At 50.0% G+C, this 26,755-nt stretch overlaps 1 protein-coding gene across 3 annotated transcripts in view; it reads left to right on the top strand.

The window, feature by feature from the left end:
* Positions 1-26,755, top strand: part of SLIT3 (slit guidance ligand 3) — a 616,611-nt gene that overhangs the window by 15,093 nt on the left and 574,763 nt on the right. The window contains exon 1 of one of the 3 annotated variants that reach the window (XM_066342687.1): positions 12,176-12,198. The exons of the other annotated variants lie outside the window; for them this stretch is intronic. Coding sequence (XP_066198784.1) covers positions 12,191-12,198 — 8 coding nt within the window. The 5' untranslated portion in view covers positions 12,176-12,190. Of the gene's footprint in view, positions 1-12,175; positions 12,199-26,755 lie in introns of those variants that run through there. 3 annotated transcript variants of the gene reach the window in all.

Genomic DNA, 26,755 nt, shown 5'->3' with positions numbered 1-26,755 from the left:
AGCTATGGAAATGCTGTCTGTCTTTTCTGTAGGGTAGAACTAATCTCTTAACTAGATTAAAAGCTTCTTGATGGTAGGAGCTGTGTGTTTCTCTGTGCCTCAGTACAATGCCTGGGAAAAATAAAACTGAGTCAACACATTTTTTTTTAATTGAATTGTATCGGTGGAAAGACCCTCAGCTTCAAAGCCAAAGAGATTTGGATTAAAAAAAAAAAATCTGTATTCAGAATGTGCCCTTTGGCAAATCACTTGTCTTTATAGACTCAGTTTTCTCATAGAAAAGAAAAATAGAGACAGTAAAGCTATGTGAAGGATTGTTCTAAGAATCAGGCATAGTACAGGCAAGATGCCCAATACACACTTGATGCTAATGGACATTGTGCGGCACGGTGGCTCTGTGGCCAGCACACAGATGCTTGGCTTAGATGGAGCTAGCGTCAGATACCATTGCTTATTGTCTGTGACTGCTCTGAGTCCTTTCACCTCCTTGAGTCTTAGGATCTTCATCTGTAACATGGGTGTAATAGTAAGTGCTTTCCGGGGTGTTGTGAGGATGGGGAGTCTGTCATGTAAAGCTTCCTGCTCAGTCCCTCACACACAGTAGGGACATCACACCTGGTACCTATAAATTTAGTAGCCTCAGTTACCAACTGTAGTTCTTTTGCTTGTATTTTGATTCATCCACGAATTTATGTATTGAGCAACTATTGATTTAATGCTGATACCTCACAGTAGCCTGGTTTCTCAAGTCCCTGCAGGCGAGGGTCTATTGATGCCTAGATCATCCCATGAGAAGGAACTCACTGGCCCAGGCCAGCAGCGTGGGACAGCACTCCATTTGAACACATGTACAATTGAGTTTTAACTGCCACTGTTGGCTTTTGACCCCAGAGTGCCCTCTGGCTTCCTTGAGCTATAACCACTTTGCTCAGATATCCATATGGCTCCTTTCCTCTGTGAGTCTGTGCTCTTTCTTGCTGCTGTGTAACTACAGGCAAGCATTGCTGAGTCTTACCTTGTGACTGTTTCTCTTGTTGCCTTTTTAAAAACATCGTTTCCCTGGCTCCGATCTGACAAACTGTCCTAGCCTTGCTGGCGTGGTGTCTACCCAGAACACCAGGGTTGCTTCTCTAGGTGCTTTCTTGGACCGAGGCTCTGTCAGGAACCGTTGACCAGGAGCTCCTCCTTTTTCCCCTGTACGAGCTCCCCAAAGCCCCTGGGACTGTCTTATGTCTTCTTGCTGTTATAAGCCCCTCCACCCACTCCATCAGAGTAGACATGTTACGTTTGGGCCGCCCAGGACTTAGCCTCCTGGCAGAATACCATCTTCTGCACTCACGTGGTACATTCAGGTAGACTTGATCAGGGGCCTTACCCTCTCCTAGTCCAGGGATGGGCTCATGACCTAAGTCCGGTTGATTGGATCTTCCTTCCTGGACTTAAAACCAGGACCACAGGGAGCGAGATTAGACACGATGGATTCCCATTTCATCTGAGCGCTTGCGGAATGACCAGCCAGGCCCACTCGCCTTTTCCCCACACCTGTTCTTAAGAATCCCCTTGAACCCAAAAGTCCCTGTAGCCTTCTGTTAGTAAATTCCCTTTTGCTCAACTTCAGAAACTTGCAGCTAAGAAACTCTAACTGAGAGAGCCATAGGCGACAAACTTCTGGGGAGAAAACAAGCATAATGAGAGGGACTGTGGCTGATGTTGGGAAAAAGGTAGACCCGGGTTTGAATCATGGTTTTCCATTCACCAGCCGAGTGCCCTTAGGCAAGTTCATTTTCCTCTTCGGGTATCAGCATCACTGTAAAATAGTGAGGATGATGAGTCCCGAAACCCTGGTTCTCAGCCTAGGCCACGCAATGGGACCACCTGGGGAGATGTAAAAATTCCCGATGCCTGGGTCTCATCCCCAGTCATTCCGACTGAATGAATGATTTGGGGGCACTTCCTGGGTGTTGCGACTCTAAAAAGCTCCCAGGTATTTCTGATGTGCTGCAGTGTGTGAGAGCACTGACCTAAAGAAACTCTTCAAAATATAGAGAGCATGAACTCAAAGTGAGTTATGTGAAATGCTTAGCAAAATGTAAGAAGTGACAGAAGTTACTCTCTTCTCTTCTCCTTTCCTGTCTTGGAGTGAACCAGCATCCCCTGCTTTGCTTCCAGCCGTTTCCTTTGTCCGGAGCGGTCATAGCGATGCCCATCCGCGGTGCCGCGCAGCCTCACTTATTTATACCATGCGAGGTGAAGGCCAGTCGTCAGGGAAGCTGGAATTAGGGACTATACAGAAATGTGATTACTTTCACATCCATCGAGTAACTGGGGGCGAGTTCACCAATGCTTTGTGAGAGCATTCTGTGGAGTAACTGCTTTGATGGATAGACGAAACTGATTGATAATGACCAGGCGACAGCAAAGCTGAGTCTGGACCAGGACCGCAGAGGATCCTCTCCCCGATCCGCCCTGCGACTTGCTGAGTGACCTTGGCTCAAGCAGTTCAGCTCTTGCGACCTCTGTTTTCCCAGAGCCCATTTTCCAGTCGGTGCAGGTTCAACATAATTTTTTTTAAGGAAATGTGTTGAAGGGACGGTTGTTAAGACAATGACGAGAAGACCCTGCAGGAAGCAGAGAGGAGGCAGGGCCCTGAGCCTCTTCAGGGGATGGTGACAGATGTTGGTTCTCTCATTTGCCGCCCCCCCTCTTCCCTGACCCATCTTGTCTTAACACTCTGCCCTTACCCCCTCTCATCTTCCTGTGCGGGCACCTCCACAAACCTCTGTGTTTATGAAGTTCTTTCTACTTAGAGGAGGCAAAGGGAGACTTCCCTCTAGCCCAGGGGTTTTTCTCCACCTTAGTACTATTGACATTTAAGGTTGGATTTTTGTTGTTGGGGCGGAGGGGGGGGGATCACCTGTTCATTTAAAAATATTTAGCAGCATCCCTGACCTCTACACACTCAATTCCAGTAGCATATACCATCTCCCCTCCTCCCAGTCTGACAGCCAAAAAAATGTTGCCAGACGTTGCCAGATGTCCCCTGGGGGACAAAATCACCTCTGGTTGGGAGCCACCTCTCCAGCTCAATCTCAAGGAAGTGTGTTTAAATTAATAAAGAGAAGAAATGTTTGTATGTACAGGGGCTAATCTCCATAGTGCCCTCAGAGCTTTGCTCCCGTGCCCGGGAGCCAGACAGCTAACCAGGAGTCCTGACTGCCATTGTTACAGACGGGGCTTCTGAGGTGCAGTGAAGTTAATGGTAATAGTAACAACCACAGCTATCATTTATTGAGTGTTTATTATGTGTCATGTGCACAGCTAAGTGCTTTATGTAATACATTGTCTCAATTAATACTTACGTTGACAGAGTTTGCAAACCCGTGGCTAGTAGGCCAAATCCAGCTCTCCAACGTGTTGTGCTTGGCCCACATGGTATTGGCTCACATAATTGATTTTTTTAAAATATCAGTTTCTTGCCAACATTTTAAGATGGGTGAATTCATATAAAAAAAAAATCTATTTCTAGCTTCTCTCCCCAAAATGGGAAATTCTTGCAACAGGGGGTCAGCATGACTCTGTGGCAGTAATTGGCTGGCTTTTAGAGGAGGCACATCTCCGTTCCTCCGCAGTCCCCACCGCTCCCTTAGTGCGTCCAACACGGACACTGCATGTCAGCTGCCATTTGGCATCACGGTATTGGCTTTTGCTCAGCCCTGCTCCCCCCCCCCCCCACCGATACCTGCCGGCCTCTCCAAGGCTGTGATACCCGTGGTCCTTCCCTCCCACCTCCACTGTGTTGTATATATTGCTGTTCTCACTTTAAAGACAGGGGAACTGAGGCTCAACCAAAGGAAAGGTTTGGCCACATTTACACAGAAAGTAAGCAGCAAAGTTGGGAGAGACCCGTGCCCTCCTGCCTCGCCAGCGTCGCCCTGCCTGGCACCGCAGCGTAGCTGCTGATCAAGTCTCCCGGCATCCTGGGCTGCTCCGGCCGGCTCTCCTCTGTCGGTTTCCTCCGAGAACCGGTTCTGGGTCCCGTTTGCTCACCAGGAAACCCACATGCCACCAGGATGGGAAGAGAGTCCTCTGAGTGTAGCTCCCAAGCTGTCTCTCCCGCGTCTGTGCCGCTCCTTGGTCGGTGTCCAAGGGCTGCTCGCTCACTCCCACGTTGCCGAGGGGCCAGCTGGTGTGTGTGCTTCTGCCCAAGACAGGCCGTGCTCGCCTGTGGGGAAGATGTGATTGCTTTAGGAAATTAAGTGGGAGTGGTTAATTAGGAAATGTACTGAAGGCCCTGGAAAGAAATAGAAGAAAAGAAAAATAAATTGGAACCCTAAATACAGAAATGTTTCTGGCCACATGGCTAAGGGTACTGCGTTCAGCGAAACTGGAAGCACTTGGTCCCAATTCTCGGCTTCTGCAGCAGCTTTGAAACAGCCCCCTTGCATGGGGACGCGGGAGGGAATGGTAACGTCAGCTGGCCCAGCCTCTCCTCCCACCAAATGGTGAACGAAGGCTCAGAGAGAACACCAGGAGAAACTGGCAGCTTAGAAGGAGCAGTAGGGTTTGAGACTCAGAGAGACGTGAGTTGGAATTGTTGATGGATTCTTGCTCAATGTATAATCCTGGGCAGAGCTCCGAATCTGTGCGCAGGCTGCTCCCTGTGAAACCAAGGTAGCCTCTGGCCATTGCCAAGGATCGTTGCTGGGAATTAGCGAACAGAATCAGGCACAGTGACCGCTGATAAAGGACTATGTGCCAGGCACTGTTGTTCTAGCACATTGCTTGTGTTTTCTCAGTCTTCACAACATTCCCACGAGCTTGGTACTATTATTATCTCCTTGTATAGGTGAAAAACAAAGGCACTGAGCATAGACATTACTTACTCAGTGTCCCATAGCTGGTAAATGTCCCAGCCAAGTTTCCCATGCAGTCGGTTTCAAGAATCCACATTCTCAACCAACACTAAGCATTGTACCTCTTTGGCATAAGACCTCTAAGGTCTACCGGAAAGTTCTGTCCGTTTTTGGAATAAAACAAAATACAAATTTTTCTTACCATCAATAAACTTTATTAAATAATATAATTGCCATTATCATTAATGATTTCTTGCCAGCGTGAAGGCAATTTGTATATCCCATTTTTGAAAAATGTTTTATCTTTTGATGCAAAAAATTGAACTAGTGCTTGTTTGATATCTTCTTCATTTTTGAATTTTTTGCCCTTCAAAATATTTTGTAAGGACAAAAACAAGTGAGAGTCAGAGGGTGCTAAGTCCGGGGAATATGGTGGATGCGACAGACATGCTTCTGTAGCATTTCTTCCTTGTTGAAATTCGTAAAAATTACAGTGGCGTAAATGAACTTTATCAGTAGCCATGGGTACACTATCGCTTCACAAATAAGACTAGCGTGAATCAACTTTGTTTTAGTTAATTTGCTACATCAGTATGTATACATTAAGTGATAAAAATAGAGAGGCACACATGCGCCAAATAAACATGTGCTTACGTGTCGAAACTTGTTGGGATAGAAACGGACAGAACTTTCCGGTAGACCTTATATATAATTTATAGATAACATTATATAATCAATAAATAAAATAGAACACATGTATAGTATAATTTATATCTAATTTAAATGATGTTTAATATATAAATTTTAATTTTTGATATAATTTATATGAATTTTAATATAAATTTTTACTATAACTAAGGTATTGTATTAGGTTGAACCCAATAGAATTGTCAATTTTGTTGGCAGCAGAGGTTGAATAGTGGTGATTTTATAGAGTTCATCCTAATATATGATACTTAGGTCCCAGAAATTTCTCTTCTTTCTCTTTCTCTATAAACTCAGAAAGTGCATATAGACACGCACACACACTCATACTCATAATTTTCTTGGTGAAATGGAGCTGCCATCTGTAACACCTAACGCCACAGTGGTCAGACAAGGTGTGCGGACAGCACCTCACACAGGCTCAGTAAGCAGGATCCATACTATGGGGTCTCAGGCAGGCCTCCCGCACACCTGCCGGGTCCTGCTGGGTAATAATACTCCCCCATTCATCTCTAGTGGCTTGGCTTTCGGTTTGAGAGTCTCCGCGTACAACTTCTAAGTTACAGGTGAAGTATTGAGCCCAGGAGCTCGTTTTTATTCCGTGGGACTCTGATATGTTCAATATGCTCCAGTCTAATATTTATACAAAGCTTCCTGTCGAACGGAGCTGAGTACTGTTCCCCTCCCCCGCACGTGAGAATTACAGTGCCGCCAGCCTGACGTACCGCCCTGCCCAGCCTCGTCGCTCGTTCCTTCTGTGTTTTCTCTTGGGTCCTCATGGTACTGTCCCCTGCTGTGCTTACTGAAGTTTTGGCTGTCAGTGAACCTTCTCTTTGGAAACTCGACCCAACTGCTGTCTCATCTGTGGGTTTTAATACAGTGAAAGTTCCTTTTGATCTCTCAGGGTGTGGGTTCTGAGTCTTTGCAGGAGAGCTGTGTGGCGGCGGCCCTGCACTCCCCAAACCCCTGGCCAGAATGAGCTTGGAGAGGCCCCGGCCCAGGCCGAGAAGAGGCACGGCCGGGGGCGTGGTCCTCAGTGCTGGCCGCGTGGGCGGGTAGGTGTGCCCAGTCCCGCAGCCAGCCCGGAAGCCCATGAGAGTGTGCATAGGTGTGCCCAGTCCCGCAGCCAGCCCGGAAGCCCACGAGAGTAAGCATAGGTGTGCCCAGTCCCGCAGCCAGCCCGGAAGCCCATGAGAGTAAGCATAGGTGTGCCCTCGGGAGCCCCTTCCGCTCCCCCCGGGGCCGCTGGTTTGGGTCCGTGCGCTAATCCTGGATCTTCGGGGATACAATGAGAGCTAACTTTTATTGAGACCTCATGTTCTTTCAGGCACTGTGCTAAGTGCTTCTCATTGTTTCCTTTAATCCTCACAAGAATGGGATCCGGTCCAAGTAGAGGCACAGAGAGGATACAGAGTTTGCTTATGCACATGACGAATGGTGGAGTTGCAATTCAGGGCAGCCCATTCGACCCATGGCTTTGCTTTCTTAACCACCACACTCTCCAGCTCTCAGCCTTCTTATGTCTGAGGTGCTACCGCCTCCGCGCCCCTGAATCTAAAGCAGCAGGTTTTGCTGATCCCTGCGTGCAGAGACAAATGCGGAGAGGATGCGGATGGACCATGGATTGAAGCCCGGATACAGTCCACTTGCGAACGCAGTTGCTGCCCGGTTTCTTTTGTGGAGTGGGGTTTCCTTGTGTGAGTTCCCAATCCGCTCAACAGAAGAGTCAGGGAAGGCTCACGGAGGGACCCCCAGCCCAAGGGAGTCGTCGTGGCTGCAAGCAGGAGGGCCCGTTCATTCCGCCACCCAGCAAGGCTGCGCTGAGCCCGCCATGTGTGCCCACGGAGTTGTGGGGAACAAGCGCTTTCTCACCTCACCTATGTGCTCTTCCAGAAAGCAACCTTCTGACACCTGCTATAATGGCTGGGGGTTGTGTAAAGTCCAGAAAAATAGCAAGTGTTGGTGAGGATGTGGAGAAATTTAAATGCAATATAAAAACAGTACAGCCTCTGTGGAAAGTAATATGGCGATTTGTCAAAAAGGTGAATGTAGAATTCCTGTCTGATCAAGAAACTTGACTCCTGAGTTTATCAGAAGAATTAAAAAGTAAGGACTCAAGACACTTGTGTGCCAGTAGTCACAGTAGCCAAATATTGGACACAACCCCAGTGTCCGATAGCTGTATGGATAGACCAAATGTGGTATTTGCACATCGTGGAATGCTATCCAGCCCTCAGAAGGAGTGGAGTTCTGATAAAGGCTACACTATAAATGGACCTTGAAGACATTATGTTAGGCAAAGAAGCCAGACACAAAGAACAACTATTGTATGACTCTACTTATATGTACTATGCTGGGTTGGCAAATTCATTGAGACAAAGAGTAAATGAGAGATTACCAGGGCTAGGAGTGTGGGCCATGAGGAGTCAGTACTTACTTAATGGTAGTGAGTTTCTGTTTGGGGTGATAAAAACGTTTTGGAAGTAGATAGTGGAGATGGTTGCACAACATTGTGAATGTACCTAATGCCACTGATCTGTGTACTTAAAAATAGTCCAAATGGTCAGTTTTTTGTTATATATGCTTGACCACAATTTAATTTAAAAAACTAAAATAAAAGCTCACAAGAGAAACAAAAAATCAGCTTTGTAAAGGAGCAAAATCTTATAGAAAACTCCTTTTGATTCATCTCAGCACCCAGGCCTTGTGCCTAGCACAGGGCCCGGCGCATAGTAGGAGCACATTTCTTTTTTTGCTTGAACCAAACTGGGAATCACTCGTTTCATCTGTAGTTGGAAATGGCAATGAGGCTGTTGAGGGTAGATGTTAGTTACTACCATGGCAACCGTGGAACACAAAGATGATAAAACAGGAAAATGCAGTAGTATTTTTGGCATGTGGGGTTAGCGGGAGGTAACACGGCCCATTGCAGGTAAATATAAGACTGGAGGGAGAGTGAATTGTTAGCCATTGTTAGAAAAGCTCAGAGTCCCAACCAAGCTGTGTCCCCTTTGTTCCAGTGAGAGCATCCAGGCAGCTCTTTAGACCAGGGAAACTGAAGGGGGTAGGACGATGAAGTCCAAGTTTGTATTCGGACTCCAGGAATCTTTGTTAGAATCTCTCAAGAGAAGACAGGAAGCCGGCCACACTCCTCTCCATTTATTGCAAACACCGCTCAAGGCTTCAGGAAGAGGCATTGTGGTCCTATGCGTCTCTTTGGCCATTAGCGGAGTCACAGCTGGTATCTGGGGGGAAAAAGAAAGAAGAGCACAATTTGGCATTTAAGGAAATAGACCCGGGAGGAGATAAAAGGAATTTGTCTTGCTGTGTCATTTCGTGGGCCAGAATGCTTCCTTTAGAGGAAGAAAATGGTTTCGACAAGCTGATTTTTAAAAGTGAATCTTTGGTCTGTTCGTACTCAATCATTCTCCCCGTGTTCAGATTTGATAACTGTTTTCAGATTAGGAAGGAAAGTCTTTGCCTCCCCTCCCTTCCACGATGCTTCTCCCTCACCCGACACACTCAAACTCTCAGACACGCAGTATATGCCATCGTTCTCAGCAAGGGAAGAGCTTCCAAGGGAGGAGCAGTCTCAGACTCTGGGAGCTGACCCCCGGCAGGGCCCCCCATACTGCCCCAGCCCACCTGCGACTTTCCTCTTCCCGACTCAGAGTTCTGAGCGCTGTCCCTGCCTAGCGCAGCGTGTGACACAGCGACACCATGAAAGAACCTGGCCCTCTGCCACTGCCACTGCCCCTGATGAACCCCATTCGAAAGGTCTTTAGGCAACCTCGGGGTAGTCGGGAGTGATTTCATGGTAGCAAAGGGATTGTGGGGTTTGGGATTAGGGCTAACTGGGAAGCCAGGCTTTGACACTTGACCGTTGTCTAACTTGGATGAGTCACTAAACTCCAGTTTTCTCATCTGTTAAGTGGGCACGGTGATACCTCTGTCCCGGGACTCTGGTGTACGGCACCTATTAGTGAGAAGCTTCTGCACACAACCTGCAGGTGGCAGCTGCCCAGGACCCAGCAGCTTCTGCTCTTACAAGGAGACAGTCATTTTCTGTTCTCTGGATGCGGCAGCAGAGTGTACGAATGCCGTCGTGCTGGGAAGATCTCAGCCACCCATAACTGAGTAGAGCTCGTGCTAGCACCCGGCTGGATACCACGGTACAAAGAGCTAGTGATTAGAGATCACTCGTTAGAGTGAAAGCACCAGGCTGACTGCTTTAGGTACAATATCATGCTCAGTTCTCACAACTCATATGATGCTGATACTATTACTATACCCATTTTCCAGAAGAGAAAACTGAGGCTTAATGAGGTTAAACCACTCACCCAAGACCACTCAACTAGTAAACACTTGAACCCAGACAGTCTGACTCCAGAGCCCACCTGTGTGACCAACATACTGGCTGCTGTGGCAGGAAAGCCGTCCTTGAGGTCACTTTAGAAGCTGAGCCCAGAAGATGCCGGTCTCAGGACTGGCCGTGTGTTCGGAACCCTCAGTCTGGAAAGCCCTTTCTCTCTCTTGAACAGCCCCCCGTTTGCCCATTGAATGAAGTCCTCGTTCTTCGTTGCTTTTCCAGGCTTGCCGAATCTCGCCCCCATCCATTCTGTATCAGTTAGTTCACTCATTCATCCAGTTGACATTCATTTGCTGCACAGCTCCCCTGTGTTAGGACTGTGAGTGCTGGGGATCGTTTACTGAGTTTACTCACCAGGCCCCCGGCACTGCCCGGATGACTTTTACACAGTACCCTGTGTACTCGTCCTACAACTCTACGTGGTAGATCTTCTTTCCACATATGCTTACTACTACCTTACAGTTGACCAAATAGAGGTCATCAAGAGGTTAAAATAGTTGCTTAAGGTCCCCCAAATTATGTCAGAACCAGGATTCAGATCCTTCCAGGCTTTCATCAACCCCGAGACCCAAGGAAATGTGTCTTCCCTTTTCCAGCTCCTATGGTGCTGATGAGTCTTCTAGACTACTGGTTCCCAGACTTGAGCAGGCTTCTGACTCACCTGCAGGACTCGTTCAAGCACAGCTTGCTGCCCCCCCCCCCCCCCCCCCCCCCCCGCTGCAGGTTCTGACTCCGTAGGTGGGGATGAGATTGAAGTTTCTGTCATGCTCCTGGGTGACGCTGCTGCTGCTGTCTCAGCTCCTGGAGCACAAGGACCTGGTCCTTAGCATGATACAAGGACCAGCACAAAGTTGTCGCTTGATAATGTATTTGTTACTTTGAATTATTCAATTGCACATTAATTTCTCTTTTTCTATATTATATTGTATTTTTATTTCTTAGTGTGCACAGTCTTAGGCTTTTCCATTCACATTTTAACACCCGGGGGTCAGAAATCTCACTTTAACTTCTTAGCACCTTTGCAGAACCTTGCGCGCTCTGGGTGTTAGGTCAACGTCTGCTGGTTGTTGCTTGACTCGGAGACCAACCTGGCTAAGACCCACACTGAACTTGGCCTGGGCTCCAGGTATCAGACAGATCCAGAGGCTGCTGGCCACAGAGAAGCAAAGTGACGTTCATCCAACAAGCACTCCTGAGCAGGGACTCTACACGAGGTCCCCTTCTGGTTTCCTAGAGACTGCCTCAAGAGTTGTCTTCCCAGAGATCTCTGAGATTAGGAGCTCAGCCTCAGTTCTCCCCAGCTTCCAGCTCACCTACAGCAGTGACTCTCAATCCTGGCTCACGTGGGTATCACCCGGGGAGCTTTGAAATAATATTGATGCCTGATATTTACACCTAGAGATTCTGATTTCATTGCTCTGGAGTGTGGCCTGAGCAGCAAGACTTTCAAAGCTCCCTGGTGATCCCAGCATGCAGCTGAGGCTGAGAAACATAATTGAGAGCATTTGGCTGCCCGGTTCTCTCCTGCGCATTTACAGAGGCACGTTATATGTGTGTTTAGGGTGTGCCCGTGTGTGAGAAGCACGGGGCTATCCATTTCTTCTTGAGTGGTGCAGAGTGAGCCTCTCTACCTCAGGGATGCAGGTGCAGGGATTGAAAGTCAAGCCTTTGGGTAAAATCTTGGCAAAGCCAGAGGGTACTTGAGAGCACTGAGCAGGCCTGCCCTCCTCTCCTCTGGCTGCCTCTGGCTGGCTGCTGGTTTCCACATTTCATAGCCAAGGGGGCTCCGTTTCCAGGCTGAATGCAGGTGGTGTGGTTGCTGCAAGGCCCTTTTGTTCGCCCTCGGTTCAGAAGGGGCCGTCCTCCCAGGGACTGAGGTGTGGGGCTTAGCGTTTGGCATCACGTGCGTCGTCCCTGAGTTTATTCTTGGGTTTCTCGGTTGAAACGCACACGGCTACTTGAGACCCATGAGCTGGCGGAGAGCAACGGGAAAGGTCATGCCTGGGCCCCCACCCAGCAGGTTGCTTGACTCAGCACAATCCTGGTGTAATTAAGCATGACAAGAAGCAAAAGGGGGGAAAAGGCTGGTGCTTGCCCGTGTGCACTCAACCCGGAACCCCAGGGATCAGGGTACTCAGAAGTGCCAGCTGTTCTCAATTTTATTGGAGCCAAGGTCTGGCTCACCTACGGCCATCTCCATCAGTTTGTCTCTGGGCAGTTGGGGGCGCCTGAGTAGACCTGCAGGATCAAGTCACCCAGAGAGATGGTTGGGTAAGTAGCTCCCATTCCCTCTCCTCTCCTCTCTCCTCGTGTGGCCTCAGGTGCCGTGTTGAAGAGATGTGACCACGTTAGTACATTCGAATTGCTCACTGTTGTTTGAGAAGTAACATTGGGTAAAGCACTGTGTTAGACACTGGAGCAAAGACCGGTACATGAGACTTGGTTTCTTTTTTAACAGAGCTTTTACACTAGAGAGGAGAGCATTTAGTCATTAGAAAGTCTGGAGTCAAGTTCAGTCACCTACTTGGGCCAGACTGGTAACAGTGTTGGGCAGCCTGTGACGCCACCAGGAATGATGGCGGCTGATCGGTGCAGAGTGAACCAGGACCACGTGCTGAGCCACAAGTACATTTTAAAAATCCTCCTCGCTCAGCCCTAAAAGCAGGGTCTGTGCAATGGGACCCAGTGGTGGGCAGCCAATGTGACACTCACTTCTAACCCCATAAGGTGATGAACATGAGGCTCCAGGGTCCCTCATGGCTGTGACAGTCTGAAGACACAAAGCCCAGGGTGGACTCATGATCCTGCAGATGTGCTCTTTCGGAACCAGCTTACTCTGCACTGGCTGATGAAGGAGCCCCGCTTGAGCATCTAAGGAGGCTTCCCGAATGCAGCTGTCCACATCGGGAATTGACTTGGGCTGGTGTGTCAGTGTGAGCATCTAACGAGGCTGCAATTGCAATAGGATAGTCATTTTGCCCTCCAGGTATGACTTGAAGTTCATCTCTCTCTTTCTGTCCCTTTAGAAACATGAGCATCCGGGGACAGAGAGAAGGAACAGGGTGGGATCCTGAATGGGCCTGTGCATTCTCACTCCCCTCAGTCAGGGAGTGTTGACATGGAGAGCTGGGTGGGCTTCTTTTTTTTTTTTTTTTTGTATTTTTCTGAAGCTGGAAACGGGGAGAGACAGTCATGCGCCCGACTGGGATCTACCCGGCACGCCCACCAGGGGCAACGCTCTGCCCACCAGGGGCCAATGCTCTGCCCCTCCAGGGGGTCGCTCTGCCAAGACCAGAGCCACTCTAGTGCCTGGGGCAGAGGCCAAGAAGCCATCCCCAGCGCCCGGGCCATCTTTGCTCCAATGGAGCCTTGGCTGCAGGAGGGGAAGAGAGAGACAGAAAGGAAGGAGGGGGGGTGGAGAAGCAAATGGGCGCTTCTCCTATGTGCCCTGGCCGGGAATCGAACCCGGGTCCCCCCGCACACCAGGCCGACGCTCTACCGCTGAGCCAACCGGCCAGGGCCACTGGGTGAGCTTCTGCCCCACTTTCCTTCTGGCCTCATCTGTCCTCGCCGCCTTGCCCATGGCCCATCACTGGACTGTAGGCCTGGATCCCCCGGGGGCAGGCGCTGGGGGCTTTGGCCACGGTCTCAGCTCTCAAGCTCTGTTCTGCGATGCGCAGTTTCCTAGCAAGGCTTCAAGAGGCGTGTATCAGCCTCAAGGACCTTTTCTTCCAGAGGCTGACCAAGAAACACAGACTTGCCACATGGAATTAGAGTGGCAAGTGACAGTTTCCGATGTTTGAAGCATTGCATAGCTTCCACTTCTTTCTTGCTTCTGACATGGTGCTATTTTTAGCATCCTTCTCCAGCTGCATGGGACTTTCTCCCTGGTGTTCTCTTTCTGTTTGTCCGTGGTGTGCTTGTGTTTTCCACCGAGCGGGCTGCAGTGGGATGGTTCCTGCAGAGCCCCTTGCCTCCTTCCTTAAACAGTTTGCCCCCTCGCTGTGCCCCACGCCCCAGAACCATGGCCCCGAGCCACGTCAGCGTGAACAAACCACAGACTGAAATTGCAGCCATTCAGGAGAGAGGAGTCTTTAATTTGGGCTTAAAATAGCCCACAGCCTGAGATTTTGAGGGACCAGGAGCAAGGTGTAATCGCAGGAATGGGTACTGGAGACCCAGCCCAGCATGAGCAGGGGCTGTGGGCTGCGAAAAACATGGGCACAGAGCTCGGAGGTCTGGGCTGAAGTCCCCACAGCTCGCTGGACACTGCATTCTTGAGTCTCTTTCATAATGGAAGAGTGAATGAGGTGGCAATAAAAATACATGGGACCTGCCTACTTCATCCGGAATGGAGCAGATATCTGCGCTCCCTCTTTGCTCAAAACTGTGCAGGCGTCATTGTCATAGTAACTGAAACCAGGGCCACCATGAGCTCCTGAGTCACTATGCACTGCACATGATATGCTCTAGGGATGCCATTCCTACTTTATGTCATGAAAAATGTCCCCTGGAGTTGTATAAGCAGCAGGGCTAGTAAGAAGAAGAGCGAAGAGCAGTGAGCACTTAGGGGCTCAGCACCATTCTACCGTCTTGGCCCGTATAAACTTGGTTGATTCTCTGCCCATCCCAAGGAGGAGGGCATTGTAATTATCTCTGTTTTACCAATAGAGAGGTAGAGGGACAGGGAATTTAAATAACTTCCCAAGTCATGACACTAGGTCAGTCTACCAAGTGCAGGGTAAGCCTCGGTGTGTCCCCAGTGCTCACACTTAACCACTATGCATCACATGCTATGTTAATGTTGCGGTTTTTATCATTCTTGTTACTGTGATTACTGTCTGTCTTAGTTAACTCAGTCTGTTATAACAAAGTACCGCAGACTGGGTGGGTTAAACAACAGACGTTTATTTCTCAGAGTTCTGAAGGCTGGACAGCCGTGACCAAGGTGCCAGCGTGGTTGAGTTCTGGTGAGAAATGGCTACCTTCTCTCTGTGTCTTCACATGATGGAGAAGAGTCACATGGTATCTTCTTCTTATAAGGACACGAATCCCATGTGAGGCTCCACTCTCATGACCTCATCTAAATATAATGACCTCCCAGAGGCTATGCCTCCAAATACTATCACATTGGGGCTTCTACACATGAAACTTGGGGGAAGACAAACAGTCATAACACTGCCATTTCTTGTTTTTGACCTTCGGGAATATATGAGCTCCTAGATCCGGGGTCAGCAAACCACATAGTAAATATTTAGGCTTTGGGGATCGTACAGTCTCAGTCGCAACTCTTCAGCTCTGCCCAGATAGCACGAAAGCAGCCCTAGTCAATCTATAAATGGATGAGCGTGGCTGGGTTCCAGGGAAACTCTATTTATGGGTACTTAAATTTGAATTTCATATAATTTTTATGTGTCACGAATTATTATTCTTCTGATTTCTTTTTAACCATTTAAAAATATAAAAATCATTCTCAGCTTGCAGACTTGACAAAACCAGGCCGTGGGCTTGATTCGTCCATAGTTTACTGACCTTCAGCCTAGTGCACAGGGGTTTGAAGGCTCTGGTGTTTCTTTCCATCCGTGTTTTCCCAGGGTCTTGGTCCTGGCACTGTCTCCACCCGTAAATGCTGACCGAATGAATTACGCCGCCGCGGTGGGCTCTCTCTCGGGTGTACCGGGCCACAGAGGGCTCTCGCGGGTGTGCTGGATGACGTAGGGGGTACTGCTGACTTTCAGAGAAGGGGTCAAAAGTGTCCCTCGCTCCAAACAAGGGGCAGAAATCCAACCTTTGTCACAATGGCTGAGAAGAGAGCAGAAACCCCCCCATCTTGTGGGTCTTTGTGAATGTTTGTAGGAGAGGGAAGAGAGAATTTCTTTTTCTACAGAAAGTATAGGGATTTATTCTTTGCAAATAGACCTACAGAACATGATGTATAATAGGAAACAGATTTCCCCCCGAAGATACATGGAATGTCCCCACCTCCCAAACCAAGAAGAGAATTGTTTCCTCTTTACAAAGGAAACAAATTGGATTCTCAAAGGAATAATCAGAGAAGTTTTTTAAATTGTCATAATACGCAAGATACGGTTTCATGAATGATGAAAGGGAGGTCTGCCTTTCCTGGGTCTGGACATGCAGGACCGGGTGAAGAATCAGACGGGCCTTCCTCTCTCTCTCTGCGTAGTTCCTGTCCCTTGGCACGGTGTCGGTGCCAGATGGGGAAGGGTGGCTCCCGCCTGAGTGGGGCTGGTGGGCCCATCCTGGTCCAGGGTTTCATCATAAAGACACTTTCTTCCTGTCCAGCTCTTCTCCTTCAGCACACTGCTGAGGTGGGTCCCCTCCCCCAGGCAAGCTTCCTGGCAGCTGCTGGTCAATTTGGTCCATGGGAGAGGACATTACAAGATGGGGGCCTTGCCCGAGCAAAGGGATGGCACTTGGAGTGAGCTTGTGGGGTGCAGGGCCCCGCCCGGGGGGATGAACCGTTTGGGCTCCACTTCCAGGGGGCCAGGGAACAGGGCTGATGCGTCTCATCTTGGTGAAGGTGGATAACCATGATGGGCTGAGGGACCAGTGCCATACACCTGGACAGAAGCCATCATCAGCTCTTTGGCCAGATGCTGCTGGACATGGGTGCGAAGAGCCGCCTACGAGTAAGATGGCGGGAGAGGGAGAACTGCAGTCCCCCTCGCAGCCCTCACTCCCCACTTCCCTGCTGGGTCCCGCAGATGCGGACGGGACGCCCACACCGCCCTTGCCCTCCAGTTGCTCGTGATCAAGTAGACAGAAGTAGTTCTTTGAATTCTTTCCGTTCTCTGGGAGCAACAGGAGCAAAAAGCACGGTGCCCTGACAACCCAGCTGCCCTCTGGAATTGTTACCCTGTGGGTGGACACTGAGATGGCGTGTGAACTGGGACAGGTCACTTCACCGCTCAGGACCGCGGTTCTCTGTCAGATGGAGATGGTGATGGTACACACTTCATAGGATTGCAGTGAGGACCCGGAGAGGAACAGTGTCTGATAAACCAGAACTCAGTGCGGGCGAGACTGGTTTACCATGACTACTAATCAGTATTAGACTTCCCTGGCCCTCATCATGTCTGTCCTACATGTGTACAACTCTTACTCCATTTATAAAGCCCTTTTTCCTTATCATATGTCATTTGATCACCTCAAAAGCTCCCTGAGGTTCAGCAAGTGCTGCTACTTCATTTTGCAGCTGAGAAGAGTGGCTTCCCCACACCACACGATTAGGAAGTTCCGGAACTGGGTCCTAAGCCCTGCTGCCGCAGCCCCGAGTCTGGGTGTCGTCAGCTGTGCCGTTCTGCCTCCTCTCAGGGGTATCAGTCTGTGCCAACCCTGTGCAGAAGATGCCGGGTGGATAAGAACTTTCCTGTGCTCTCAAGGAGCTTATAGTCCAGTTGATGTTCAAAGAACCTGGTCCAGGAAGTGGAGAGTCGACAGGCAAGCGGGAGCTGCCTTTGCCGCCTCCAAACAGAGAAGGCAGGCCAGAAACGGACTAGCCAGGAGTCTTCCACGGCGCCGTCAGATGACATCCAGAATTTTCTTGTGCTTAACCTGCGAAGACCTGTCTCTGATTTCCTGCATGTCATTCCGCAAATTCCCTCCATGTGTGAAACGTGCAGTGCAGCCAGCTCCCTGGCGGACGGCGTGAGCTCCGAGTTGCATCACATCCCCTCCGCCGCTCCTCCTTCGCCACAGCCCTTAACCGTGTTCCGTGATTGCTTCGCGTCGTCCTTCCCAAATGTGCATCAAATTAAAGAGTTATTAGGGCATGGCGGGACATGTTTATGGGGAAGAATTTCCTTTAAAGCCACAGCTCAGTCTGAACTTACTTTATGAGTGTTTTTTGGGTTTTGTTTTTTTTTTAAAAAAAAGCATGTAGTCTTTTCTGGTGCAATCCAAGTTTATATTTCTGCAACCAGCATTGCGTTCCTTGGGCTGCCCCTTCCTGTTTTCTTCCAGCAAGTACTGCACCTATATGAAAAGTTAATAACATGTCTGCTGTGTGGTCAGCCGGGCTTAGCAATTGGAACCTTTCAGAGAATGACACTCAACCATGATGTGTCCTACGAAAAGCATAGATTTTAAAGTGGTGTGACCCAACTGGACAACAGGGGGTGCTCTGTAAGAACGAGGACATGGGGAACAGGTCCCTGTGTATGTCTGCTCACCTCTATCATGGGTACTTTGTGGCTCTATCTAGGAAGACTATCTGTATGGATTCGCTCAGGACAGTTCCCACTTTGCCTGTTTTCCTGATTTAATTATTAAAGGCATTTCTTTTGACTTGCCAAGGCATTCAAGTTTGGGTGATAGATTATATGATCACTCTAGTTCTTAACTGGTACCCAGAATTATTGATATAAAGGAAATATTGGGCATCAACTTTGGCGCTCAAGCCACGGTCAAGAACAAATGTCACTCAATTAAAACTGTTGCTATAAAACTCAAGTCCAGATTGTTCAGTCTTTCAACAGAGGTTTATTTGTGCCTTTTATGTGCTAGGCATTGTGCTGAACCCCGAGGATTCAAACATCAATAAGATACGGCCCTGACTTCCAAGAAATTGGAGTTTATTGGGTTTGGTTAAAATTGTGAGTTTGTTACAAAAAATTGTCAGATTGCCCTGGCCAGTTGGCTCAGTCAGTTAAGAGCGTCGTCCATTGCCCTGGCCAGTTAGCTCAGACAGTTAAGAGCATCGTCCATTGCCCTGGCCAGTTAGCTCAGTCAGTTAAGAGCGTCGTCCATTGCCCTGGCCAGTTAGCTCAGTCAGTTAAGAGCGTCGTCCATTGCCCTGGCCAGTTGGCTCAGCCAGTTAAGAGCATCGTCCATTGCCCTGGCCAGTTAGCTCAGCCAGTTAAGAGCGTCGTCCATTGCCCTGGCCAGTTAGCTCAGTCAGTTAAGAGCGTCGTCCATTGCCCTGGCCAGTTAGCTCAGTCAGTTAAGAGCGTCGTCCATTGCCCTGGCCAGTTGGCTCAGTCAGTTAAGAGCGTCGTCCATTGCCCTGGCCAGTTGGCTCAGTCAGTTAAGAGCGTCGTCCATTGCCCTGGCCAGTTGGCTCAGTCAGTTAAGAGCGTCGTCCATTGCCCTGGCCAGTTAGCTCAGACAGTTAAGAGCGTCGTCCATTGCCCTGGCCAGTTAGCTCAGACAGTTAAGAGCGTCGTCCATTGCCCCGGCCAGTTAGCTCAGACAGTTAAGAGCGTCGTCCATTGCCCCGGCCAGTTAGCTCAGCCAGTTAAGAGCGTCGTCCATTGCCCCGGCCAGTTAGCTCAGACAGTTAAGAGCGTCGTCCATTGCCCCGGCCAGTTAGCTCAGACAGTTAAGAGCGTCGTCCATTGCCCTGGCCAGTTAGCTCAGCCAGTTAAGAGCGTCGTCCATTGCCCTGGCCAGTTAGCTCAGTCAGTTAAGAGCGTCGTCCATTGCCCTGGCCAGTTAGCTCAGACAGTTAAGAGCGTCATCCATTGCCCCGGCCAGTTAGCTCAGCCAGTTAAGAGCATCGTCCATTGCCCCGGCCAGTTAGCTCAGTCAGTTAAGAGCGTCGTCCATTGCCCTGGCCAGTTAGCTCAGCCAGTTAAGAGCGTCGTCCATTGCCCCGGCCAGTTAGCTCAGCCAGTTAAGAGCGTCGTCCATTGCCCCGGCCAGTTTAGCTCAGCCAGTTAAGAGCGTCGTCCATTGCCCCGGCCAGTTAGCTCAGCCAGTTAAGAGCGTCGTCCATTGCCCCGGCCAGTTAGCTCAGCCAGTTAAGAGCGTCGTCCTGGAACAAGGTTGCGGTTCTGATCCCGTCAGGGCACACGCAGGAAGCAGCCCAAAAATGCATGACTGAGTGGAACAACAGATGCTTCCTTCCCCCTTCCCTCTTCCTCCCTTCCTCTCTGTCTCTCTAAAAATCAATAAACATTAACCGCTGGCCAGATAGCTCTGTTGGTTAGAGCATCGTCTCAGAGCACAGAGGTTGCTGGTTCGATTTCCTGGTCAGGGCACAGACAGGGAAGAGCAGCTCAATGTTCCTGTCCCTTTCTCTCCCTACCTCTCTCTCTCAAAAAAGAAAAGAAAGGAAAAGAAAAGAAAAAAGGAAAAAGAGAAGGTCAGATTAGATCATTTCCATTGGTCTTTCACACTTCAGAACTCTGTATTTCCTGGAGGTGATTGCTGAGTTCTCCGGCGCGGACTCCCAAATGCCGGATGCGGATCCTCACTCGGTAGTTACCAGCTTGTGGGCAGAGACGTGGGTCCATCTCCCTGTGCCTTCATTCGGGCATTCATGAATCGGGAGTCATAACAGCGGTGATCTCACAGGCTGGCGGTGGGGATTACCAGAGGCACTCCATGTGAAGTGCTTAGCATGGCTTTTAGCATATGGTAAATACCCAGCACACGTTGGCTCTTGCATACTAATTACTCATTCTGCAGATATTTATTTAGACCCTAATGTGGGCTGACTGCTGCTTTTATAACTCTGTTGACTAGAACTTAGATGGCCTTCTTTAAAAAAGAAAACCAGAAACATAGTTTAAGATAATGTTGTGTGACTGGGATAGTTTGAAGCCTGTGAGAATTATCCTGGGGAATAATTCAGAGTCAGTGCGATTCTGACCCTGGAGTTCGACCAGTACATTTTCCACCTTTTAACACGGGGAGGTAGCTTTTCCCACAGTCATGCGATGAGATAGAAACAGGGCCCAGAGGAAGATGACAGGGAAAGAAGGATTCTAGGCCGTTCTTTCCTGCTTCGCTGCATTGCCCTGTGTGTCAGTCAGCACAGACCAGGCCACGCTGCAGGAACAAAAGGAATCCAGCTAGATCTGTGGCAAAACACAGTAAGGTGTCATTTCCTCATATTATATACAGTCGGTCTGGGTAGCAGGTAGTGCCTCTACTCCACATGGTCAGTCCGGGGCCTGGGTTCCCTCTGCCTTAGGGCACCACCAGTGTTGACACGTGGCCTACACCTGTCAAGAAAGATAAGAAAAAGGAAGCGAGTACAACATCTTGACTTATAGGACGTTTTATGGCCTTGTCCGGAAGTGGTGTCTCACTTCCGTCTCCATTCTTTTCATCAGAAATCGGTCTCATGGTCCCACCTAGAAACAAGGGATGCTAGGAAAGATCATCTTGCTATTTACCTAGGAGACAAGTGAAATAGTTTGGGTAACACATAGCGTTGTCCCTGTCATGCCGTGGGCCTGACATTTCTTGTCACAAATCTGAAGGCTGACCCTAGTCTCTCTTCTGAACTTTCTGTTTCCCGACTGTCTGGGATGTGCAGAACCATATTTTCCTATGTTCTACACATGCAGTTTTGAGAACAGGCCTTCTGAGAAGGACGTGGAAGAGTGTGGGTGTCTGGTCCCGATAAGGTGGGTCGTGGAGGATGCACCTTTCAGATTGAGAGGCATGACCTGGAAGTTATTGCTCAGAGAGGAGCAAGGACGTTCTAGCTTCCCTCTGTCGTTGCACTGAATCCTCCCAGCACCCTGGGAGGTGGGGGCTGCTGTGACACCTGTTTCATAGATGAAGAAAGAGAACTGTAGGGAGGGTCAAGTGCCAGCCTTCGTTCATCCCACCATCTGGTGAGATGTGAGCCCCAGCTGTCTGATTCCAGGCCTGCTTTCTTATACGCTGTGGTCTGGAGCAGGGTCTCAAATCGAAGTGCCTGTCAGGACCAAACAGGTGACATCCGTGAGGGAAGCAGACGGGCGGACTGATGGACTACAGAGCACACACCTTGTTCAAAATGGGCAGTTGCTTCTCGGCTCACAGTGGCCCCGAAGGCCCAGGGTTGTCAGGTCATGTGATTTTTTTTTTTTTTTTTTTTGAGACAACCTAGGATTCCAGATTTGAAAATGAAAGTCTCCCAAATTGACAGATTCATTTACAAATCTTAAGCCCGTGCTGAGAACCAGACTGAACACATCTGCAGGCTAGAATCGGCCCATGGGCCACCAGTTTGCAACTACTCTACTGCCCTGTGTATACCCCTTCCTTCTAGAGCCTGAGCCAAACGGAGCAGCGTGGGATGGGAGGAGCCCTCCTGCAGCAAGGAGAGTCCAAGCAGAGACCCACGCACCCCTCCTCCGCTCAGGCCCCCCCCTCCGGGCAGGCCATCCAGGTTGCCCCTCTCAACCCCGGCCGGCCTGCCTTCCTCCCTGCAGGTAGCTGTCTGCATAGCACTGGCTGCAGACTTTTGCAGGTGTAAAATTATATATGCGAGAGTGTTGCCAAGCCAGAAATTTAGCCCAGGGAGGCTTAGTTCCCAAACAACTGAGGTAGTGTGAAGCCAGTTTTTTAAATCAAATTCAGTCCTTTCTCTCCCGAATGTGTGGTTTTTAAACTTGCATGTGGTTATGTAACGGATGAGAACGAAGTGCAGAAGTCTGAGAATCGTTGAGCGAGGCCTCCTGTTGTGCAAGTCAGGAGAGGAAAAGTATGGTGGGAGCCCTGTGCAGGGACCCGCAGGGACGCGTGGCTGCCTGACCTGGCGGATGGTAATATGACGGGTTTTGTTTTTTGTTTTTTTGTATTTTTCTGAAGCTAGAAATGGGGAGAGACAGTCAGACAGACTCCCGCATGCACCCGACCGGGATCCACCCGGCACGCCCACCAGGGGGTGACGCTCTGCCCACCAGGGGGCGATGCTCTGCCCCTCCGGGGCGTCGCTCTGCTGCGACCAGAGCCACTCTAGCGCCTGGGGCAGAGGCCAAGGAGCCATCCCCAGCGCCCGGGCCATCTTTGCTCCAATGGAGCCTCGGCTGCGGGAGGGGAAGAGAGAGACAGAGAGGAAGGAGAGGGGGAGGGGTGGAGAAGCAGATGGGCGCTTCTCCTGTGTGCCCTGGCCGGGAATCGAACCCGGGACTTCTGCACGCCAGGCCGACGCTCTACCACTGAGCCAACCGGCCAGGGCAATATGATGGTTTTGAACACATGCCGTTTCCTCTGTCCCATCAGGGAAGGTGGATGGTTGGCATTAGGTCCCGTTGACTGGGGAGAGGGAGCGAAGAAGAAAGACACCCGTAGGGCAGGGCACTCTGGGCAGCTCCAAAGAACTGCCCTTGGGCTTCTCAAAGAACACCTCACTTTGGCCAGATTTCCAGAGGCTTGAGTGGCTGTAGCTTTGCTGGTTGCTTTGGCTATGGGGAGAGTCCTATTTCAACTGGATCGCACATTTTTCAAAAACATTTTTGAAGGGGAGGGAAGGGTGCATGAGTAATACATATTTACTGTGGAAAATACTGACAATCCTAATAAGCAAAATGTGAAACGTTTTAAAAAAACAACAACAACAAAACTCTGCCCAGCATCCAGAGAAAACTACTGTACGTTTCTCTGAGTGTCCCCAAGGGGCTTCACTTCACCTGGGGTGAAGGGAGGAAGTGCGGGGAGGAGAGTCTGTGGTCGTGGCCCCCACGGAACTTCGTGGTCCTTTGGGAGGCCAGGCAAACACACAGGAAGGAGGCGGCAGCAAACGAGGTGGAAGGGAATGTGAGAGGAGGAAGGGAATGTGAGAGGTGGGGAAGGGAATGTGGGAGGAGGAAGGGAATGTGAGAGGAGGAAGGGAATGTGAGAGGAGGAAGGGAATGTGGGAGGTGGAAGGGAATGTGAGAGGAGGAAGGGAATGTGAGAGGAGGAAGGGAATGTGAGAGGAGGAAGGGAATGTGAGAGGAGGAAGGGAATGTGAGAGGAGGAAGGGAATGTGAGAGGAGGAAGGGAATGTGGGAGGAGGAAGGGAATGTGGGAGGAGGAAGGGAATGTGGGAAGAGGAAGGGAATGTGGGAGGAGGAAGGGAATGTGGGAGGAGGAAGGGAATGTGGGAGGAGGAAGGGAATGTGGGAGGCGGAAGGGAATGTGGGAGGCGGAAGGGAATGTGAGGAAAACCTGAAATGAGTTGCACGGGGGCTACTAAATGATTCCGGAGTTGAGAGGGTCCGGGAAGGGAGGGATCAGCATAGGACAGAGAGGTGGGAGAGCCGCAGAGAGAAGGCTGGGAGGCCTCCCAGGTCCTGAGAAGAGTGTGTATTGGGTTCCTGGGGCTGCCGTAACAAAGAACCCCAAACTGGGTGGCTTAAAACAACAGAAATCTATTTTGTTGTAGTTCTGGGGGGTAGGAGTCTGAAACAGAGGAGTCTGTAGGGCCATGCTCCCTCTGACATCTGCAGGGGAGGGTGCTTCCCTGTGTCTCACCAGCTTCTGGTGGAGGCCGGCAACCCTTGGCGGTCCTTGGCTTGCAGCTGCATTACTCCAGTGTCTGCCTCTCCTCACGGGGTATTCTCTCTCTGTATGTCTGTGTTTTTCATCTTATAAAGACTCCAATCACTGGGTTAGGGCTCACCCTAATGGCTTCATTTTAACCTGATTATATCAGCAAAGGTCCTATTTTCCAAATAGGGTGACCTTCACCGGTCCTAGGGGTTAGGACTTCATTTTTGGGGGGAACACCCATACCATAGTGGTCAGATTTGGATGGAGAAAAGATGTTGGCAGCTTTCAAAGCCAGCCAATAGCAGGAACGTGTCTGACGACGGAGGGCCTAGCACAGCACCCGGATCTGGTAGGTGCTCAGTACCTGTCTGTGGACCGAAGGAAGAAAGAAGTAGATGGAACAGGCTGAGACCAGCAGGGAGGCCCGCCTGCCTGCAGTGCTGTTGCATGGGAAAGAAACGGGCATTTGGGGGAAATGGACCTGCTGTCGGGGCAGGTTTGATGTCAGGAGAAAGAGGCTGAGGGTGGTTAAACCGGGCATTTCCTGCTGGACCCCTTCTCCCCCGCGGTGGTTCTGGTGGCCCCAGTCTTGAGTCTGACCAGTGGAATGTCCGCAGTCTGGCTGCCCCGTGCCTCTGTGGTCCTGTCTGGTGACATCCCGCTTCAGTCCCCGACTTCCTTTCTGTTGCTCACGTCCTCCAAGGGCGTCCTCTGCTCAGGGCCTTTGGGATTCTCTTCCCTCACTCGGCAAATTCTCCCTCAGCCTCCGCCCTTGGCTCCTCCTTTCCCTGCGGGTCTCAGGCCCAACGTCTCTCCCTCACGCCCACACTAGCTGAGGCCCCCGCTTCCTCTCACCCCCACCCTCGTTCTCTTCATCTCACCCTGAAACGACTTTCTAGATATTTCCTTGTCATCTGTAGTTTTGTTGTTTCTTTGTGACTGCCTGTGTCCCACTGTGTTAGCTTTCTATTGCTGCGTAACAGTCTTACCACAAACTTGATGGCTTAAAACAGCTCCTACTACCGTACCGTTAGCTGGAGGCCTGTGCCTCACAGTCTCACAGAGCTGCAGTCGAGGTGGTGGTTGGGGCTGAGGTCTCATATGAGGGCTCAACTGGGGGTGGATCCATGTTCAGGCTCTTAAGGTTGTTGGCAGAAGTTAGTTCCCTGCAGCCCGTTAGCCTGAGGGCTTCAGGCTCTTGATGGTCATCTTCAGTTCTTGAATGGTGGTCTGTGAAAGCTTTCCTCAGTTCCTTGCCCTGTGTGCCTCCATAATGTGGCCACTTGCTTCATCATAGGTAGCAAAGGAGAGATCCCTAGCAAGATGGCCCATCCAGGCGTGGCGATGCCGATTTATGGAGGCAAGAAGTGACATCCTGCCACCTCTGCTGTATTATATTGGTCAGAAGCAAGTCAGTAGGTCCTGCCCACACTCAAGGAGTGGCGATGATACAAGGTTGGTAATACCAGGAGGTAGGGATCATGGAGGCCACCCTAGACTCTCGCTGCCACACTCACCAGAATAGAAGTCCCCTGAAAGGAGCTCTTTAGTTGCTGTTCATCTCTCTGCCACTAGCCACAGTCACAGTGCCAGGCCCAGAGTGGGTGTTTAATAATGGTGCATTGTAGGAAGAAAGAGAGGATAGAAGGGAGGGGGAGAGAGGCAGAGAAAGGAAGGGAGGGAAGGAGGGAAGGAGGGAAGGAGGGAGGAAGGGAGGGAGGAAGGGAAGGAAGGAAAGGAAGGAAGGGAGGGAGGAAGGAAGGAGGGAGGGAGGGAGGGAGGGAGGGAGGGAAGGAAGGAAGGAAGGAAGGAAGGAAGGAAGGAAGGAAGGAAGGAAGGAAGAATGGAAGGAAGGAAGGAAGGAAGGAAGGAAGGAAGGAAGGAAGGAAGGAAGGTCCTACTTTCTTCTGAAACATCTCCTGGGTTTACAGTGGAAGCCGTGTGCACCACACTGTGTTAACAGCCTCACTCAGGGATATTTTTACTGCTCCCCCTTCCCACATGTGCTAACAAAAAGAAAATTTTCTGGAATGCCACAGAATGAATCAAAAGAAGGGTATGAATACACATGTGCCAAGATAGGGGCAGTGGCAGTGGCCTGCCCTAGAACATTTTTGTTTCAATTTTTCCGATGCTGTTCTAAATTCCTCTTCCTCTTCCACCCCACCCAAGGTGTGAAACAGATGTGAAAATACCACAAAGCTACAAGTCACAGTGTTGGTTTATGAGTTATGATTGGGATGAGGGAAATTAATGCAGGAGATTACCATGGCAATGCCTGTTTATGGAGGCAACATGGTAGATGATGAGGAACATGGCAGAAACCAGACATTAGAAAAAAAATAGCAAGAGAGCACTTCTGCCTGGAGCTTGAAGGGGCTCAGCACTCCCACCGTCCCAGACCTCCCTGGGCAGCAGACTAGGAGGCGTGCCGTCTTGGCCATCGAGCAGAGTAGCAAAGCCACTGGGCGTACCCTCTGCTTTTTTCAATGCATAGGAATGGGAAATTCTGTTCTGTTCTGTTCATTGATTCTTCTTTTAGTCAGCAGTTAAACTGATGCAGCAGATGACGCTTAGACTCTAGTTGCAGATGGGCAGCACGATGTGA

The sequence above is a fragment of the Saccopteryx leptura genome, chromosome 6, assembly GCF_036850995.1.
Source record: "Saccopteryx leptura isolate mSacLep1 chromosome 6, mSacLep1_pri_phased_curated, whole genome shotgun sequence".
In the NCBI taxonomy this organism is placed as follows: domain Eukaryota; kingdom Metazoa; phylum Chordata; class Mammalia; order Chiroptera; family Emballonuridae; genus Saccopteryx; species Saccopteryx leptura.
The sequence above is the reverse complement of the archived record's forward strand: the minus strand, read 5'-3'. Positions and strand labels throughout refer to the sequence as shown.